This window comes from Perissodus microlepis, chromosome 7 (assembly GCF_051167445.1).
Source record: "Perissodus microlepis isolate ML-2025 ecotype Zambia chromosome 7, ASM5116744v1, whole genome shotgun sequence".
Lineage (NCBI taxonomy): Eukaryota > Metazoa > Chordata > Actinopteri > Cichliformes > Cichlidae > Perissodus > Perissodus microlepis.
The window spans coordinates 56,980,377-57,001,813 of NC_140467.1; the positions used below are offsets into that span (position 1 = coordinate 56,980,377).

At 37.8% G+C, this 21,437-nt stretch overlaps 2 protein-coding genes across 9 annotated transcripts in view; one reads left to right on the forward strand and one right to left on the reverse strand.

Moving 5' to 3' along the window:
- The window catches only part of pdzph1 (PDZ and pleckstrin homology domains 1), a 21,538-nt gene extending 12,825 nt beyond the window's left edge, over positions 1-8,713 (forward strand). For all 7 annotated transcript variants that reach the window (XM_084936200.1, XM_084936204.1, XM_084936203.1 and 4 more), the window contains 7 exons: positions 2,483-2,593; positions 2,706-2,884; positions 2,969-3,126; positions 3,322-3,364; positions 3,532-3,718; positions 6,914-7,049; positions 7,518-8,713. In XM_084936200.1, coding sequence (XP_084792326.1) covers positions 2,483-2,593; positions 2,706-2,884; positions 2,969-3,126; positions 3,322-3,364; positions 3,532-3,718; positions 6,914-7,049; positions 7,518-7,617 — 914 coding nt within the window. In that variant the 3' untranslated portion in view covers positions 7,618-8,713. The remainder of the gene's footprint in view (positions 1-2,482; positions 2,594-2,705; positions 2,885-2,968; positions 3,127-3,321; positions 3,365-3,531; positions 3,719-6,913; positions 7,050-7,517) is intronic.
- A 1,642-nt stretch (positions 8,714-10,355) lies between these two features.
- Positions 10,356-17,490, reverse strand: macir (macrophage immunometabolism regulator). Of its 2 annotated transcripts, none has more exons than XM_084936208.1 (2): positions 17,381-17,490; positions 10,356-13,544 (listed from the first exon to the last, which is right to left on the reverse strand). In XM_084936208.1, exon 2 carries the CDS (start codon positions 13,525-13,527, stop codon positions 12,886-12,888), a length of 642 nt encoding a protein of 213 aa, XP_084792334.1. In that variant the 5' UTR covers positions 13,528-13,544; positions 17,381-17,490; the 3' UTR covers positions 10,356-12,885. The 2 variants fall into 2 exon arrangements, with proteins under 2 accessions (XP_084792334.1, XP_084792333.1); XM_084936207.1 differs by having other exon boundaries at positions 10,356-13,540; positions 17,381-17,462.
- Positions 17,491-21,437: the final 3,947 nt, after the last annotated feature.

Below are 21,437 nucleotides of genomic sequence, written 5' to 3' on the forward strand. Positions count from 1 at the left end.
AGTAAAAAACTGCAAATTTATACTTTACTTCTTGTTTTTTTATATACTTTATTTTTATTGAAAGTTTTATAATTTTGACATTCATCCACATAAAAAAAAAAAAAAAACATAATACACACTGACAACAACATCTTGGCATAGTGAAACCCTCATATCTGCCCGGTCTGGGGGAGCTCCCCTCCACCTCTTTTTAGGTCCCGTGTCTTCAGGTTTTGTGTTACTACGTAGCACTTTACAGTCCACCCCTGGTGATGTTCGGAAGGATATTCCCAGTCTATTTATGAGGTGCCTTCTAAAAGTAGTGGCCACGTCCTGGCTTTTCTTCTTCCAGTGATTGCATGAAAATATTTAGCTAAACTCTGGTTATATAACCCACCACCCATCATCCCACATTGCCACTTTCAACAAATCTCTCCCACTTCCTCCAGTTTTTATGAAATTGGTCCGTTTTGAGGTTCTTAAGAGATGTAAGTTTTTCCATTCTGTATATTTCCTCCATTATTCCTATCTTATTCCAATCTTTCTTTGTTGGGTGCTCTTTCTCCAGCCACTTCCTGGTAAGAGCTTTTTTACCCGCTCCCAACAGGATATTTATCAAATCATATTTTGTCCCTTAAGAAGACTGCTGATAGAATATCGCCCAGATACACAGTACAGAAATCCAAATTTAATTTGAGACCTGTCACCAAGTAAATTGATTCGACCATTTCACCATTTCACTCCAGTATGGTTGGATTACTGGGCATTTCCAAAATATATGAAAGTGATCTGCCATATTTTCCTCACAATTTCTCCAGCAGCATCTCTCGGTTGACCTGTTTGTTTGTATTTTATTTTGGGGGTTATAAAAAACCTAATAACATTTTTCCATGTGAATTCCCTCCAGTAACCCGAACCAGTAGTTTTCATCTGTTCCACATATATTTAACCAACTTTACTTTGATATGTTGACTTTAGCCTCCATCTCCCATTTAATTTTAATATAATTGGTTGATTGATCCTTGAGTGATTGTAGGTTCTGATAAAGTTTATCTATCAATTTATTTTTAATCTTCCCTTTATAAGCTTCTATTATAAGGGGGACTAGGCCTCCACTATGTTCTTCTGTAGTTTTTATGTTACTGTTGAAATAGGACCTGACTTGGAGATAGCTGAAAAAAAAATCTTGGTTTTCCAAACCATAGGTGTCTCTTAGTTTTTCAAAACTATGTAATCCTTCTTTTCCTGACAATGAGCAAAATGGTCCAATCCCCCTTGTTAACCAATTTGTATAACGCCCATCTATTTGTGCAGGGACTTCTTGTTTAATATATTCTATATATCAAGTATTCAATCACCCATCCAAATCATTGAATTCCTGTGTTCTACAATCATCTGTAAAATAATGTCTTGCTTCATGAACTCCAGTGTAGTACCCTGATAGGATCCAACCTGTGCAACAAGTTCAGTTGTGAAATTTCATTGTTACTAAATATTACACATTCAACTGTTAGTGGTATTATAATAAGTGGAATGGACTGGGAACGACAGTAACAGAATGGGGCCAGTGGATGCTGAGGCACATAGTGCACAGAGATCACAAACTTCTGTAGAGTTAGTCACTACAATCCTCCAAGCATCATGTGGCCTTCGGATTAGCTGAAGAGCAGTCGTGTAGAGAGCTCATAGAATGGGTGCCCAAGCAGCTACATCCAAGCCTCACAAGACCATGGTCAATAAAAAGCCTAAAGCATGGGATTCTGTGGTATAAAGACTACTGTCACTGCACTAGAGCAGTGGAGACATGTTCCCTGGAGTGACTAACCACGATTCTCCTTCTGGCATTCCAATAGACAAGTCTTGGGTTCGGTGGTTGCCAGGAGAAAGTTCCTTGACTGACTGCATTGTGCCAAGTGCAAAGTTTGTTAGAAGGGAGATTATGGTGTGGGGCTGTTTTTCAAGAGCTATGCTCAGCCCCTTTGGTCCAATGAAAGGGACTCTTAATTCTTCAGCATTGCAAGACATTTTGGAAAATTTCATGCTCTGAACTTTTTGTGAACAGTTGGCCCTTTCCTGTTCCAACATGAATCAGTGTACAAATTAAGGTCCATAAAGACACAGATGAGCCAGTTTGGTGTGATAAAACTTGACTGACCTGCACAGAGTCCTAAAACACCTTAGGGAGGGAAGACTGTGTGCCAGGTGTTCTCGTCCATATCAGTGTAAAACCTAACAAATATACTTCTAGTAGAATGGTTAAAAAAAATTCCCTGCCAGATTTGAAGCTGTTGTAGCCCTAAATGGGCTCAGCCCTATGTATTTAGAATGGGAAGGCAGATGAGCAAAAATCTAACTCCACAAAAAGTTTGTGTCATACTTGAAAAAATTTCTGTGCAATTATGTACTGTAGGGACTGTGTTTGCTTTTCTGCTTGTCATTTGTTTTGATAACTTACATCGTGTTGTTTCCTTGTTAGTTTAACATTTATTTATTTCTGTTTCAGATGGAGCTGCAGAGGAAGCTGGGTTGATGGTAGGAGACTATGTCCTAGCTGTCAATGGTATTGATGTCACCAGCATTCCTCATTCTGAAGCTGCTGATTTAGCCAGACAAGGTGTGCTGTGCTATAAACAATAAAGCACATTTGTGGAATGGACTCATAAAGAACCAATATGGAAGCCAGAAGGCTAAATTAGATGGTAACTGTGATATTGTTGATATTGTAGGTCCAGATGTTCTGACATTGACTGTTGGTTCAGACATTGCTCGTGGTCCTAACACACCGAGACCAGCCTGTCGTGGTTACCTTCATAAGCGTACTCAGTCTGGTCTGATTAAAGGATGGAGAAAGAGGTGGTTTGTACTGACGCATGACTGCTGCCTTTACTACTACAGACACAAACGGGTAAGCATGATACAGGTCATCAAAATCAAACAGTCCACAAAGAAATTTTTGTGTACTTTTGGCGCTACTTCATGGTCATTACAGGATGAAGGCAAAAGGCAGGCACTTTCAGCAATAAAGATGGAAGGGGCTGAGGTGGGACCAGACACTTCACTTGGAAAACCATTTGTGTTTAAGTGTCATCCCCAGTCTGGTTTTCGAGTTTACTTCTTCTGTGCCACTTCCAACCAGGAAATGAAAAGGTAGAAAGACAGATATAACTTTCCAAACCAAACATATTTAAAATATTTTTATGTACCATTTTCTTTTTCTGTATTCTGAATTCTAATTGCAGTTCTTTAAACTGCAGTCTATATTCTTTATTTCTTCAAAAAGCGAAAGAGAGAAATTGAAATAAAAACCATGTTTAAAATCTTATTTGTCTTGTTGGATTCCAGATGGCTGGAAGCTATGGAGAAAGCTACTCATACCATTACACAAGTAAGTTCTATATTTTCATAAATCAAAGAGGGCTTGTTACAGAAAATGTTCATTTAATTGCATATAACATTTACCTCAGATTGGAGTAAATAGGTCAGGTTGTTGATTGTGGTGGCCTACTACCAGTTTAAGCTTAAACCTTATCTCAAATAACTCTTATGTTTTAGAACCATGTTTGGGTGGATGTCACTAAACACAACTCTAATCTGCCCCCGCTGGCTGTAAAAAATCCAGACTGTCTCGGATTGCTTCATAAAATGGATAAAAGCAAGGATTCCTGGGTACAGCACTACTGCATTCTGAAGGATGGGTGCCTCTACTTGTACAGTGGCATCCGTGCAACTCACGCACAAGGTACAGCTCTACATCATGTTTTAAACACTGACATGGAACATAGCAGTGGCAGTTCCAGAATTATAGGAAGGGAAAAATATTTCTGAGAAAAATAATGACAGGACTGGTGTTTTATTGATTTTTTTTTTAGCATTTGGCAGGTGGTGCTGTGATGTCTGTCTTTGGTGACAGGGGTTGCTGCAGCACCCGCAGCACCCCTGCTTCCCACAGCCTTGGACAGTTCTGTTAAAATGTTTAATGTTGAAGAAAAAAGGCTGCAAAAAATTGACTGTAATTATAAAAAGCTATTTGATGTCATATAAATCTCACAAGCAGAAAATGCCAGAAAATACCAGTGCTGGGCTGTCAACAATAAAACTGAAGTTTGCAATAAGATGTTAACAATCAGTAAAAATTAAGGGTGTACTATCAACTATATCATTTTCAAAGTCAAGATTCCAGAGTTTAAGCTGGTCTTACTTATACAGTGTTGATCAAACGTTTCAGACCACTTGAAAAATGGCAAAAAAAACATCATATTTTTCATGGTTGGATCTTAACAAGGTTCCAAGTAGTCAAAGGAGCTTGCAAAGAAAAGCGTCTGGACTTCTTTAAGTTACTTGAAGACGTTTCACCTCTCATCCGAGAAGCTTCTTCAGTTCTAAGGTCAAATGGTGGAGAGTAAAGCTTCAACATGCAACAAGAAGAAATGGGAGTGAGACAAAACATTTTTCTGAGCATTCAATTTATTGGAAACAATGCTTAAACTGAAACTGGCTGTTTTACAGCAAAAGATCAGGACCACACCTTCAAAAAACCCATAACCCCCCAAAAAACAGAAATCAAAGATCCAGACATGAACTCAGTAATGAGTAGCTCCGTTATTGTTGATCACTGCAAGAATTTGTTGCGGAATGCTTGAAGCAAGCGTTTCCATGAGGTGAGTGGGAACATTTCTCCAAGTGGTGAAGATGGCCGCACAAAGCATCGGCACCTACTGTCTGGAACTGTTGTCCATTTTTGTAAACTTCTCTTGCCATCCATCCCCAAAGGTTCTCAGTTGGATTAAGATCAAGGGAACACGCAGGATGGTCCAAAAATGTGATGGTATTCTCAACGCCATTAACGTTGGAAACATCCCATGTTTGGTGCTCTCTTTCAAAGTCCAAACAGTCAGTTCTGTGGCGTTCAAGGAGACGAGGCTTTTGAAGATGTTTTTTATTTTTGAAGCCCTTCAGTGTCAGATGCCGTCTGATGGTTATCAGGCTGCCGTCGGCACCAGTAACGGCCTTAATTTCGGTCGAGGATCATCCAGTGTCTTGACGGACAGCCAACTGCATCCTCCGGATCAGTGCTGGTGAAATATTTTTCTTCCACTTGACTTTTTTGTTCCATAACCCTCAGGATCATTTAAGAAATTCCAAATGACTGTCTTACTGCATCCCACCTCAGCTGTGATGGTGCGCTGCGAGAGACCCTGCTTATGCGGTTCAACATACTGACCAAGTTCAAAAAGGGAAAGTTTTCTTTTCTTGCCTTTGCCATCAAAAAGTCATGACAGACAGACTGACAGAAAATGAAATTAAATCCATATTTAATTGCACAGATTTGACCTTTTAATGGTACGTGGTCCTAAATTTTGATCGACTGTAAAACGGCCTGTTTCAGTTTAAGTGTTGTTTTCAATAAATTGTATACTCAAAAAATGTTTTGTCTCACTCCCATTTCTTCTTTTTCCATCTTGAATCTCTACTTGGAACCTTGTTAAGATCCAACCATGCAAAATATGATTTTTTGCCATTTTTCAAGGGGTCTTAAACTTTTGATCGGGACTGTACTACAGGTGAATTAACAGCTTACTGAGCTTTATGCAATAGCAAATATTTTAGTCTCTGTACACTAAAGGTAATAGTTATAGGAATAGAAATAGAAATTCAACTTCTTTTCTCAAAATAGAATTACTTTTGTCAAAAGTGTAACTTTATTCTTAAAATGATCAATAATATTCTTTTTTCTTAATGTGGCCCTAGTACTCGTCTGTACATTTAGAGTGGTGTTATTATTACTTATCTGCTCCTCTGTGTATTAGGAATTCAATCGAGTTTTTTAGAGACACTGCTACTGCCCCAGTTTTTGAATTCCAAGCCAATCTCATACCAAAACTTGGTATATTCATTAGAAAAGCAAACTATATTGCTCATTTTCATGAATAGGTTTATTTGTGTCAGTTATCATGACTTTATAACCTATACATTTCTATAGGAGTAAATAAACTGCCACAGGAGTGTTTTAAATTCTGTCTATGAAAAACTCTTTGGTCATGTTATTCTTGTCCTATTTTTTTCCTCTTTTATGTTGGGGAAACAAATAAATCTTCACTCTAAAAAATACTGTTCTCATAAACTTTGTTCATGCTCTTTATCTCATCAACACACTTGACGGGGAAACGTTAATGTGACACAACAAAAAACATCAGCACTATCATCAGCATAGGCTGTTTCTGATAAGCTGGCAACAGTCAACAAGGCTGATTTTCAGCTCATATATATATATGTGCATCCACAGCAAGCGGCAAGTTGGTGACAGCCTATTTCATGAACTGGTGAATCAAAATAAGGATCGAATAAAGGCTCAAAGGAATTCTGTATATTAAATAATGGATCCCTGTGGGTTTGTTAGACCCATGTTCAACATGATACAGATGTTCTAAAACAGGTCTGTGTGCAATGGGCACTCTTCTCTAATTGGCCAGAAACTGTGGGACAGAAACATACTTTTTCACCTTGGTCTTATATAAATTATTGTAACAGCCACCGTGGAGCTTTTTACTAATATGAAACAGAAAGTTTCATATTAGTTTTATGCCTTACCATGAATGTAATGACATAAATACAATGTAAAATGTCACTAATGTTTATTCCCATTTTTATTGTTTTTGGTAAGGACAAGTAAGCCAATCACTCAAACCTATTGGTTATGTCTCACAGTGTTTTGTCCCTTAAAATCTCACTTCAAGTGTCTGCATAACCACTTACCAGTTAAATGAAATTCTTTTTATAATAAATGCTGAATGCTGGTTTTGCTCTTTTGATTGACAAAGGAAAGCAAATACATGACCTGCTGCTGCGAATGAATGATCTGGTCTGGTGACCTTCCATAGTGACTACATTTGTGAAAAAAATGGAACATTTATTCATCTTATCATCATTTCTTCAGGTGGCATCTACCTTCAGGGTTACATGGTGCGAGAGCAGTCTTATGGAGCCAAGAATTCAATCATTGAGCTGAAACCTCCATCTGATGAGTTCAGAACTTTCTACCTGTGTGCTGAAAACGCAAATGAAAATAAACGGTGAGGAGCTGACTCTTGTTTTATTCACAGGCTTAGTATGTGAGCTTGTTGGCTGACCAGCATGTCTTCTTAGTACTAGGAACAGCAACCCCTGTGATCTTGCACTTAGTACACCTGTGTCAGTATAAGAGAGCTTTGTATGAGTGTGGTTTAGGTATCAAAAGTGACTGACTTGTAACAGCGTCTTCTATTTGACCCAACACGCCAGGGACTGTGGTGACGTTCTGTTACTCTATTTGTACACAAAGACATCTTTCTAGTGTGTTTTTGTTGTGTCTGCTTCTCAGTGTGCTGCTGCTGCTTCTGCCCTCCAACTCTCCACTCTCTATCCCAGTGTGCTGCTTAAATTAGACGACAATTGCAGGATCTATCAAACTATCTCGTACATAAGCTTTTTTAAATATATATATTTTTAAAAACAACAGTTGAAAGATGTTGACATGTTGACGTTTCTGTTTTTCTTTACAGATGGATTATAGCTATCAAAGCTTCAATAAAGAAGTGGCTGCCTTTACACCAGGCACTTCAGCACTACATGAATGGACCACCAGAAGAGACCAGAATGTGAATGAACATGTGTCTGTAAATACTAACAGAATCTTGTGGATCACTGATTAAGCCTCCTGTTTGCAGACTGCTATACTTTCCATATGTGAGGGACAAGATTATTTATTTGATTTTTCTTTCTTCTCTTTTTTACACTGCTTACTTTCAGCCTCGTTCATTTTTTATAATTCATTGTGGATTTTTGCAATGGATTCAAATTTTTTAGATCAAGGTTGTATACGCAAACAAATGAGGCGTATAATTTATACTCTATAAATAAATTTTATTATGATTAAAAAACAGTCACATGGGAAAAGTCAGTACATCGCTAAACTGTTCAAATATCACATCGATCACCTTCATCTGTGTAGACTGTATTAAAAGGATTACATATTTGTTTCCATTTCCTATGATGTATTATTTTACCTAACTAATCTTATACCTAAAAATACCTTATACCTTTTCATTGTTTTTAAACAACCATGTTCTTTTCCTTTGAAACCATCCTTTACACGTCCTGTATGCCTGTCTCTATAGACAGCACCAACTACTTAAGAATGCTGTGGATTGTGCAGGACGGTGACATCAGGCTTATAGGCAAAATAATATCTGGATATTAATAAAATTACTTCTGATATTTTTCATTTTCTCAAAGGACATATAAGTCATTTTATTGTTTTCTGTGTGCACGTATTTCAGTTAAAAAATGTTTTTAGATAGCTTCGTAAAACAATTCACAAGATTAAAATTAACAACAGACTCAGTGAAAACAAAAAGATATTGATTACATCAGTTTAGCTAATTGCGCTCTAATCTTTAGCCATGCTGTTCTGTACTTCATTTATACTGTGTTGTGAATTCCAAAAACTCTTTGGGCAGGTTTCATTTTTTTTTAATTTTTTATATCAAATGTTGACATTTCTATGCTTTTATATTAATATGGTGTTTTTATACCAGTTTTCCTTTTGATACTTTCCCCCCACTGTAGAACAGACAGAAATGTATTACTGTCACTGTAATAAAGTCTACAATCAATTCGTGAGATTTTGCTTCTTACATTTAATTACCATCCATTTCTTACAAATGTTATGATTCAAATTAAATTAATTTATGAACTCTTTCTGCATTCAGTATCTTCCTCAAGGACACTTTGGCATGCAGGGATTGAACCACCAAACCTTGGATTAGGAGATGTGCTACTAATAGAGTTTCTTGACTCAGTGATAAATAGTAAGATATTCCTGCTTTACGGAGGGCTTTTTGTAGAACAACAGAATAGAGTAGAATTTTTTCCAGTCTAAATGACGATCCTCTAAAGTAGTGAGATGCAATTTCCTCTCCAATTTGGAGGTTTTCTGCTTGTATTTTATTGTCTTGGATTATGTGTTGTATTACTGGCCTTTGAACATTTTGTTCCTTCTACTATAGTCACTCTGAGCTGTGTCTTCTACATGGTAGTCTAGCTGACAGTGAGCTGTTCATGCCCCTTGCACACAACCTTCTATTAAAGTGACTGCATGCAGTTCAGAATTGAGACTTAATGCGCAACTAAGTAAGATAGTGGGATGACTTTTCTTTTTTTTTAAAAGTGACCCAAGTTCTTTATGAAGTCATCATATTCAATCATTATTGGGGTGTCTCCAAAAGCAGCTTTCAATACAGCCACATTGTCAAATAATCTTTTACTGCAACATTTACAGTGATCTCCATCACGCTCAATAGATAAAAACTTTAGAAAACTCCTTTTTTTATCAGCTGAAAGAAATAGGAACATTTTAAAAAGTGATAACAATAAAGTACAAAAAAGAACTTGGCTACACAGGAGATCTACATTACCTTTCACAGCATATCACAGACTGTCTGGCTATTTAAACTGTTGTATAAACTACTGAATTTCACATCCTCTACTGCCAAAAGTTTTTATTTTAGGTAGAAAATTGTACCTAACTTAAGTCACTCATATTGCTAATTAATATTTGTTCCCAACAAGACAAACATTAAAGTTCATAGAGGAAGGTGTAGTGTAATATGTTAAGAGATCACTAGTGTCAGCTCACACAACAACATTAAAAATGTGAAAGTCTTTTTTTTTTAAATTATATTGTTATTATTATCATAACACTGCATTATTATTTTGTTTCCACCGAGTATTTGTGGATAAAGTGAAATGCAGTTAAAAAAGAAATGAAAATACACTTGTTGAAAGAACATTTTGCAGACTACCCAATTTGAATTTGCTTCATCTGAGTCTGGGCCAAGTTGAGAATATTCATATTATAAATATTCAGAAAGAACTAACTCAAAATTCTCTTTCTTTACACAGCTTTTTAGACAAAAGCAGCACTTTCTAAAAGCTAAATTCATTTGGAAATGTGCTTGTTTTGATCATTACATAATTAATATTACAGTATTTATGATGTTTTAAATGGTAATAATTATTGCTCATCATAATTCATAATTTCTGGCTCTCAGATTGTATTAGAAAGTTACAGTGGCATACAGCAATGCAACTGACATGCTCTATGGCTCTGACCTGAGAATGTTGAGATAAACGGTCTCACAGATTGCACCTCAGATTATTTCATTTTACGCAACAGAAATTGGGAGATGCCATTATAACATTAAATTTAGATTTCACAAAGGCTTGTTACAGCTTAAATTAATACATTTTACACTGATAAATGTAACAAAAAACACAAGTTCTGAAACAAGAATTCACAATTTCAATTCTTTCAAAGAAGCATGTCCAACGGTGCATACTCAAGGGGTGTACAGATCTGTAAGTGTTTAATGGCTTACTTATATATACAATACTGTCGTTGTAGTGTTTTCTATAGGAACACATAATTAGTGCCATGGTGGTGACAGAAGCAGAGAATTCCAGAGACAGTCTGTAGCACATATCCAACAGTGCAATACGTCCAGAAAAAAAGTGTTCTGCAACAGAGGGACTGAAAACTCAACCACTACGAGCTGTAAGGGAAATCTACACACTTATTAAAAACACATCTCACATCTGTACATACTGCCACCATGAACAATGCAGAAAACAAATGATGCACTGATACATATTTGCTACAATAAGCAATAAAGATTTACAAGAAGTGAAGTGACACTCTCTCACACTCTATCTGAAGTGGAAGACACATGGTCATTTGGTTGAATTTAATCAAACTACACGATAATCCTCCATTCTGTCCAGTGTGGCTGCAAATTGAGTCTCTTAAAGAAGCATGGCAAACTCTGCATCCCTCTAAAATTCTTTCTCATGCCTTTCATAGTCACATTAGTAAGCGATACCAGCGGTCTAAGGAGATGACCAAATAATTGAAGCATCCTTAGTTAAAGTCTGACTGGAGATGTTTTACATGTCTTTCCTCTGTCATTTATATTTACCACCTTTCATCAGTTATTGGATTCAATCAAAAGTGAAAGTACATACACTACCAGTCAAAAGTTTGGACACACCTTCTCATTCAATAGTCATGAACATTTACATTGTAGATTCTCGCTGAGGGCACCATAACTGTGAATGAACACATGTAGAATTATGTAGTAAACAAAAATGTGTGAAATGACTCAAAAGATGTTTTATACTTTAGATTCTTCAAAATAGCCACCTTTCTTTGATTACTGCTTTGCACACACTTGGCATTCTCTCGATGAGCTTCATGAGGTCGTCACCTGAAATGGTTTTCCAACAGTCTTGAAGAAGTTCCCAGAGATGCTGAGCACTTGTTGGCCCTTTGCCTTCACTTTCATCCCAAATGATGTGTTTAGGTCAGGTGACTGTGGAGGCCAGGCCATCTGGCTCTCCATCTCTCTCCTTCTTGGTCAAATAGCCCTTGTGCAACCTGGAGGTGTGTTTGGGGTTGTTGTAATGTTTTCAAAAATAAATGATTGTTCAACTAAACACAAATCGGATGAGATGGCGTGTTGCTGCAGGATGCTGTGGTAGCCATGCTGGTTCAGTGTGTCTTCAACGTCACCAGGAAAGCAGCCCCACACAAAGACACGGCGAGTGGAACCAAAGATCTCAAATTTGGACTCATCAGATCAAAGCACAGATTTCCACGGGTCTAATGTCCATTCCTTGTGTTTCTTGGCCCAAACAAATGTCTTCTGCTTGTTACTTTTCCTTAGTATTGGTTTCTTAGCTATTTGACCATAAAAGCCTAATTTGAACATAGATGTGTCTGCTACTGGGACTCTTGTGTGGCATTTATCTGGGCTCTAATCTGAGGTGCTGTTAACTTGCATCAACTTATCCTCAGCAGCAAAGGTCACTTCCTGGGGCGGTCCTCATGTGAGCCAGTTTCATAGTAGTGCTTAGTGATTTTTGCGGCTTCACTTGGGCACATATTGGAAGTTTTAGCAATTTTCCATCTGACTGACTTTCAGTTCTTAAAGTAATGATGGACTGTTGTTTCTCTTTACTTAGCTGATTGGTTCTTGCCATAATATGAATTCTAACAGTTGTCAAACAGGGCTCTCAGGTGTGTATCAACCTGACTTCTGCACAACACAACTCGTCCTATAATGTGGAAAGTTGTAAAAATAAAGAAAAACCATTAAATCAAAAGGTGTGTCAAAACGTTTAAATGGTAGTGTAAGCACTGATAATTATTATATTTGTGCATCATTATGGACAGAGGAAAAAAAAAATATACCTCTTAAAAGCACATGGCATATCTTATATTACGACAAACTTCAAGTGGCATGTTTTTTTTGTTTTTAATTTATTTACTTACATTACTGTAAATTAGAGCGTGGAAATCATATTGACATCTAAACCAACAGTACTACATCAATAAATAAATACGTAAATAAATGTGCAACATACAATAACATTATATTGTTAATTTGACAACTCCAAATGCAGTTCCTTAATGTCAAACAAACAAGAACAGTCACAGTAAAACTATTGTACTGATGTCAACGGTGCATTTTAAAGCTGATACTGTATGTGATATGTGCTTTCTCAGCTATAAGCTGGTATAATAGTGTGTATCCAACCATTACAAACACACAACAATGCCAATAAAAATTGTCAATAAATAGGTCCATCAGTTATTGCTAAATTTATATAATTCAATTTTTTAACCTCAAAAACCTCATAATGTTAAGCATACAGAACAAGGTAAACCTCCCAACTAATAATAGAACAAGATTATCATCAGACTGTCTCCTTAAAGAACTGTTTATAATCATAGTAGAAAGAAACAAGTCTAGAAATAGCACCTAAATACCCCAGAGGATGAAACACATCTAAAAAAGTTTCACTGTGCTTTCATGTCTTGTTTCTGGTAAACACACGCTCCCCTCGTAGGTTGAGGTGCTGCAGTTGGTACTGTAGCACTTCAGTGTCTGATGACTCTTTGATACTTATTTTGTCTAGATTAAGGTAGTCAAGAGACTTGGACTGGGCACCTTTACTTTTAAGCAAACAGAGTGGTAGTGGAGCATGCAGAGCCCTCCCAGACTCGCCGTGGGTCAGAGATCTGAGGAAGGTGTCGCTCGAACTGGGCATACGCCTTCGTCTTCGTCCATTAGTAGCAGGAATGTCGTATGGTTGGTAGTACCGGCCTTTGGCTTTGAAAATACGTGAAGACCGGTGGATGCCCAGGTCCACAGACTTAGGGACAGTGCTCTTGATGGAGCTGGACACTGCATCTGATACACGGGCCTTCTCAGGATTACCTTCTGACCACTTGTGGGCCAGTTTGAGCAACTCCTCACCAGTGGTGAAGCCCACCAAATAGTTTGAGTCCATGTGGAGAATCTGGTATCCTGCAACAGTACCTCTGATTGGTGAACATGGGGTGCTGGCACAGCGAGGTCTCTCTGCTTCTGGTTTCAATGTGGCTTTGATGTCAGTTGTAGGAAGAATGGAGACGCGTGTCCTGGATACTCCACTTATATCCATTTCCATCGTTACAGATATCCTGACTGATCAAAAGGTTAAAAAAAGAAAGAAAAAAAATATCAGCCATGAGAATTGAGACACACACCACTTTATTTTTTATAAAGCATAAAACAACAGAGCTGACCAAGGTGCTGTACAATAACATCAAACAGAGGGTGGACATAGCTGGTGGTGGGAAGTTGGCCGGTCCCAGCACCAAGAAGGAGGCTCCAGGCACATCACCACTGAGAATATTGTACTATATCTACCCTCATTAGTATTTACATTTTACAAAAAACTGATGCCTTCACTTAGATTTAATCTATTAGAAATATGTAAAAGTGGGCAAAGATTTGTGCAAGCAGCCAAGTTGACTTGCTGTCTTGAATACAGCGGGTGAGCTGACAATCGCCATTCATGGCAGCTTGAAGTTGCTCTATAGCACCGGCCCTATCCAGATCAGTCAAACATGACACGCTTGAAGCAGACACCAACTGGCGATTGACAATCAGCTAGCTGCCATGCTCCCTGTTTCTCATGAAAATGCAACAAAATGTCAACAATTGGAGGAAAAAGAAGAGAAGAAAAGAGATGAGAAGAAAATAAAACAAATAGTTATTTTGTCATATATTTAAAATACACTAATAATATTCTGGTTATATGCTAATAACAACAGCTGCCATCCTTTCAACAAAGAATATAAATGGTTGCCAGGTGCCATACAATTTTCCAACAAACAAACAAAATAAAATCAGAAAAAAGAATCACTTTCCCTCTGATAAACAGTTTCCTTACATTCTAACATCACACAAAAGTTTAATTGGCTAAGTGTCATAATCCAATGCCAGCTACCAGCATCAAAAACGCAGTATCGCCACTTCTAATACCTGTCGACTGATTGGCGTGTATTAGACTCCTTTCACAAAGTTTTACAATTTATGATTCTCTTATACATTCTCATTAGGTTCTCAATGGCTCCACTTTGACAGTTACCACCATTGTTAAGGAGCATGTTAAACACAGTACACTTGTGCAAATTAATTACATGCAATGTGGTCAATGTGGTATGTTGCCGGTGTTTCCCTTCTTTGTTGTGATCAGGGTGGTTATTCAAAAAGTAATCAATACATATATTACACATAACACTTTTCTTAAAAGTCATGCAGTATGTTACTTGTTATAGTATAACAAGTATAAAATAAAATGGCCTACAAAATGACCTCCAGCAGGCCATTGGTGTGAATTTGGGCTGCAATGATTCATTTGATTCTAAACACAAATTCTTTGCGTTGATGCCTCGTTTAAGGCACGGCTCTGTAACCATGGGAAGGCAAAAGCAAGCGTTTTAGCCACATTTGCGACTAAAAACAGACAATAGAAACGTATCTAAGAGCAGTGTGTGACTAAAAGGTTTGGCAACATTAAGCCCACACAGCCCCCAGTCTTAAACAGAAACACTGATAATGCAACAGCAGCAGTGATGATGACACAGGCACAGTTTAACGTGAAGCTGGAGTCCATTTACACACACAATACACAAGAGCAAAGAGGCAGAGCCATTACCAAGAGCGCAGGTAGAGTGAAAGAAAACGTGTTTCTAACATCCAAAACAGCATCCATCCTTTGGAGAAAGCTTTGTTTTAATTACAATTAAAGCATTTACTTTGAAAAAACCTCCAGAAGTTGTATTAAAATATCCAGAAAAATGTTTTTGTTTTTTGGACAAATGAAATGAATGAAATGATGAATGAAACAAAAAAAACAAAAACGTTGCAGTTTCTAAAATGGAAGCCAATGAGCAGTTCATTTTGAAAGACCTGTATTTTTTCTCTTTTGACTATATATATTTGCTCATTAATAAGACAAAAGCATTTTTTTTTAATCTGATTACTCAAAGAATCAATGAAATAATCAATAGATTAATCAGTTACTAAAACAATCAATAGCTGCAGGCCTGTGTGAATGTCTCAGACCAAACAATCACAGACTTCATGAGGGTCGTCCTGAGTTCAGTGCCTGGCACTGTGAAGCCAGACTGTCATTTACCATAGAATACCAGAATTGGTAAGGTGTCAGGTACAGTGTGTGCTGAGCGGCAGCCAAGGGCAAAGACCCTGGCCAACTGTTCCCATGCTACCAAGGGTGGCTAATGGGAAAAAAGCTGAGATAGTGTGGGAGTTTGAGAAATACCTTGATACAGTCAGGTTCACCACAACACACAGCCAGGGCTCTGGAACAAGTCTCCTTGGAAAGGAGTTGGACTATATCTACCTATCTATTACTATGTATATATATATATATATATATATGTATATATATATGTGTGTGTGTGTGTGTGTGTGTGTGTGTGTGTGTATATATATATGTGTGTGTGTGTGTGTGCGTGTGTGTGTAATGTACTCAGCTCTGAGGGACACATTATCCTGTCAGCTACTAAAGGGAAAGTTAGCCATCAGATCAGATGCATGGCATGACTTTGCCGTAATCTCTACTAATGTATACATGAAACATAAACATTGCTCTATGTAAAACATTAAGCAGCATGAACAAAGAGATACTAAATCAGGTTAAAGCTAACCTGCAAGACCACCGTGATACAAGGCAAAAATAGTGTACATTAAAAGTATTATTATTATTATTATTATTATTATTATTATAAAGGATTAGTTATTAGTGACTTGAAATTAGGGACAAGCTTGTACTGCTAGATCAGCTATTGCATATAGCATATAAGCTATCTCATGGTAAAGAGCTGAAACTCATCTTACAAACTCACCAGATTAATCAGGTAATGGCATTTACCAGTCCTTTTGGGATCTAGCAGCCCAGCTATATTAATATTTCTTCCACTTGAAAAAGCAGCCCTAGTTGTAACTTGAATTTATTTAATGCTTAATTTAAGCCACTGAAGAAAAATGATGCAATGTTCCATCCTAAGCTAAGCGTGCAAAAATGCAGTAAACTGTTCAGTATAAAACGTCAATAATTACAGAAGAATAACAGATGACCACTCAGAAAAGAAAAAACATACTGCTAACTTGCACAGGAAACAGCAATCTTATAGTTCAGTAAAAAGGGGCCTTAAAGGGAGGAAAGCCAATACCGGGAGCAATACCGTAAAAAAAAAAAACCCCAGAAAATCAGTCATTAATTTGTGTGAATAAAGGGTGCTGGCTATTTTTTTCTTTCCATGAAACAACTATAAACCAAGATATTTTAAGAGTCCAGAGTTTAATTTTCAAGAGAAATTGAACTATTTAAACACAGAGGACCCGCACCCATAAAAATAGGACTAATAGCCGCAGCGCCTGCAAGCGCAATGGCGAGGCTAGTCGTGCCATACGAAGGGAGCCTGGAAAAGCAGCAGCAACGACAAGCATTGTTATTATACCAGTGCTATTGGCTTCACACCAACACACGTACATCTCAAGCGTGATATAATTGATAACCTTAATATTAATGTCGTATTTTCGAAGGAAGTGAGATAGCGCAGGTGGAAGAAATGGCTGTTACACCAAACGACAGGCCTGATTCATTCTGTTCCTCGCTGAATCAGATGGCTCACCGCGCTAGTGAGAGCAAAAACCTCTTACATACAAAACGTTAGTACACTCAACACACATTATCTACATTTCTGTAGAACCGTAGTTTAAACGCGACGTATCGCAGCATTTTAAACACTGGCTCAGCACCGCACTTGAAACACACCGATGCTGACCACTCGACTGTCGTTATATGGCCTGGAGAAGCTAGTTCATCATCAGTAATGTTCACCGGAGATTTTCTGGCTTCATAGCCTATTAACCGACAGCAGATGGAAAAATAAATACTACTAATGATAATAATAAGAAAGAAAGAAAGAAGGAATTATAACACGAACCCTCGAAATCTCCGCACTCCGTTATCTCACGCCCGTGCTCGTCAACAGTAACAGGAACACTTCCTGTCTTCTTCTTCTTCTTCTTCTTCTTTCCAGGAAGAAGAAAGCATAGGATGACAAGGCTGGAATTTACACACCTGTGTAATTACGAGCAAAATCAAATTCAGTGAAAGGTAATTACATCAGTTATTCCCAACGAAACATTTTCATGAACAAATTCAAAAAATACGAGCTTAAAAAAGCAAGCATTTTGATAGTAAATTGAACTACAAAAGTCACTCATTTTTATTGCTGGAAAATAAAAAGCAGTGCTTCTTTTTTTTAGGAACTAGATGCAGCAATTTATTGATATTCATAACATACATAGAAATGCAGCAGCACATAAGGCAAAGGCAGGGTTTGTGCCATTCTGACAAGCCTGAAGTAAAGATTTAGCACAACCAACTTTGATTATTCTTTAACACAGCCTTAACTCTCTTTGGCAGCTCTCTTCTTTAAGTAGGATTCAGGAGTAGTTGTAGGCATCTTGAAGGACATTAAAAAGCTGCTGTAGATAGTGTTTTGTTTAGTTTTTTTTTTTTTTTTTTTTTTTTTAGGTTTACCACTTCCTTATCTTTTACTTGTCCAGTTTCCTCAAAATATCTAACTACACTGTAAACATCACTGGGTAATAGAGCTTTGTGAATCACTTTGTTGGTGCAAAAATATTGTTTTATGCTGGTCAAACTGTTATCATTTGCATATTCTCTACATTCAGTTAATGAAATGGAAACAAGCTATGTGTATTTGTGACATGCTGCTAGTAACAAAAAGTAAAGGCATTTTAAAAAAAAATTGTTGTTATTTGTCAGATACAGACGGACAAAATGGTGGTAGACGGACAGAAGAAAACGGCGTAGTGATAGATGTACCGATTCCGAATGACAGCAACATCAGGGAGAAGGAACACGAGAAGCTGGAGAAGTACCAAGGTCTCAGAGAAGAGCTCGAGAAGATGTGGAGGGTGAAGGTAACAGTGGCTCCAGTTGTAATCAGAGCACTAGGTGCAGTGACTCCCAAGCTATGTGAGTGGCTCCAACAGATCCCAGGAACACCATCCAAGATCTCTGTCCAGACCCTGCGCAGGACCCTCAAGCTCCCAGGCCTTTGGCAGAGGACCCGAGCTTGAAGGATAGACCATCCGCAGGGCTGAGAGGAGAATTTATTTATTTTTATAAGTATATGTATGTAATGTGAGGGTTCACTATGTGGTTTGGAATCTCTCTGAATGATTAGAAACAGCAAGATGGAGATGGATAACTTTCTTAGCAGCCTCTTTACTCTCAGCACACAGCAACAACAACCAAACACTTCCTGTGTATAGCCTTCATGAATACTGCACTGGCCACTCAAAGCCAGGAAAACCTATACTCAGATCAATGCAGGGAAAACAACTAGGTAGATTTAACACACACTTATTACTGCTTTGAACATGCATGTGTAAACATTCAGATGCGTAAACATGTAAATAGCAAAGCATGTAACCACCGAATGGGTACATAACTAGCTCTATAACCCATTTAAACACCTCTTTGTGTATAAAATAACATATAAATTTACTTCTACACTTTACATTTATATATATATATACATATGCGAAACCCTTCCTGGATACAAACCATGTTGGAAATGTCTAAATAACACTAAACAGCTTGTGTGCTGTATCTTGCAAATGTAACACATGAACATTTCACAGCAAATGGAAATTGGGCCTTGAAAAGCTCGTCAGGGCTGCAACCCCAGTCTACATCTCTATTCTGTGTCTCATTGTACATCTGTATAGTGAAAATAAAGGCATTCTATTATATTCTATGGATCACACAGGGAATGACCTTTTGATTTCTTCATTGTCTTAACAATGTAGAAATTCTGGATGTTGTTCTTTCTTTCTCCAACACACAGGAGGAAGAGCTGAGCAGCCAGTTTCCTTGTCTTCATGCTACCCACCACTTGAGAAAGAATCCAAGTGAATTACGTTAAACAAAACTGGGAGTCTGATTTTAAGTGCCAATATTAAAATGTTTAACTCCTGGTGCACAATTATTTTTGTTCCGATGTGCACATTTAGTTATAATAGAAACAATCCTGTGTCTGTGCTGCAACACCAAGCTTATCTGGAATAGATAAATCTGCTGTATGTTGGGTCTCCTTGCCATCTTAAAACATCAGCCCTTGATAATCCACATCTGTTCACATCAAAAGTGAACTTCTACTTCAATACAATTCTAAAAATCACATCTTCAGCAGCCAATCCAACACAAATTTTGGGTCCCTCACTCTAGCAAGCGGTGAGCGCAGCGCATGCCGTGTCCGATGTGAAAGGGCCTTGAAGCAGATTTGGCTTGGCTTGAAGAATGTTGGCCACTTTGGAAGGAATTTACCAGACACCTTCTTCCTAAACATTTTGAAGACTGGCTACCTGGCTTTGAATACAAAGCAATCTGAAATAACAACAGCAAGAAATTAATATAGAGCATCTACCAGGCTGTTATAAAAACATTCAGCACTACCAATACTAATAATATTTCATTATTAGTATTGGTAAAAAAAAATAGCTAATTGGCAATTTTCAGTTACAACATCAGATCCTGAAGCTAACTTACATTTCTTGCAATTTGCAGTCATGAGGTCCTCATATCATCTGTCTTTTCTGAGCTTTGGTAGAGTATTATTGTTGAGTCTGGTCCCAATGATTATCCTTTAGATGCAGGTGACCATGGTGATAAAGATGAGGCCTCTGAAGACGACACTGCCACTCCAGTAGATTCCTTCAGGACCTAATAAGTGGAACCTGGCAAACTCAATTTCACAAGTACAAGCAAATCAAAACTATACTTATATGAATAGTAGACGAATAAATTGACTTAGTTACATTCCATCACTGCACTCAAATTGCCCCCTTGTAAAGATTGTAGAAATCCTGTACATAAATCCTATACATGTCTGGGGCCCGGATCTCCTCCAGTCGCTGATGACCTGGGGGGCAGCGTTATGGCTCCCCATACCCACTATTAGACACTTACATGGAGAAATCTTGTGAACATACGTGCGCCCACACACACAGGTGTGCACACAGGTGTATACACAAGTGTTCAGACAGGTGTACAAACAGGTACACACGCACTTGGTTGGTTGGCTGCTGCCTCTAAACATATAATGTATTATTAGTACTGTATGCTGTTCACTCAATATTTATTACTTACTATTACTGATACTTATGGTTGTTGCTGTGGTTTCCCTACTATGTTGTCTGCTTTTTGCCCTTTTTTTTCACTGCGATCAAGCAGATTTTCAGTGTCTTTTCTCTCTCATTTCCTCTTCTCCTCTATTTTTCTTCCCATCTCCTTCTGTTAAATGTCTTCCCAGCCTCTCTTTCTTCCTCTATCCTGTCCCCCGGTCCCATCCGTTCTGATTGTAATAACTAAAAATGAAATAATAATAAAAAAGGTCGAACAAAAAGCCAGACAGGACATTCCAAAAGAAATAAAAAATCGCCCCCTGCAGACGGACTATTCTTCAAGCTCGGGTCCTCTACCAGAGGCCTGGGAGCTTAAGAGTCCTGCGCAGTATCGTTGCTGTTCCTAGGACTGCACTCTTCTGGACAAAGATCTCGGATGTTGTTCCTGGGATCTGCCGGAGCCACTCCCCTAGCTTGGGAGTCACTGCACCTAGTGCTAAAATTTACATTGGATTTATGAAATTCAGAGCATCATAAATAAACAAAGTAAGTTTAACTTTTCAGATTTTATTTCACTTTTCCTGTGTAAAGTTTGAATCTAGCCAGATTTTTAAACATTTAGTATTCTCTGATTGGTTAACAGGTTACCTGGAATAACAGTTTGTGTCTCCCCAAAAGTTTGAGTGAAGAGCAAAATAAACATGTATGCATAAAAGAAGTGGGGGAGTTGATCTGTTGGGTACCTCAGTTCAACTTCTCATTAAAAAAGCCTGATTGGAAACACCTGCCGGTAGGAAGGACCTATAAAGACAGCAGCATGTCCTAAACACGTAACTCAGA

Bases quoted from the DNA above. Each gene is read 5' to 3' on its own strand.
- macir (XM_084936208.1), bottom strand. From the start codon at position 13,527: ATGGAAATGGATATAAGTGGAGTATCCAGGACACGCGTCTCCATTCTT.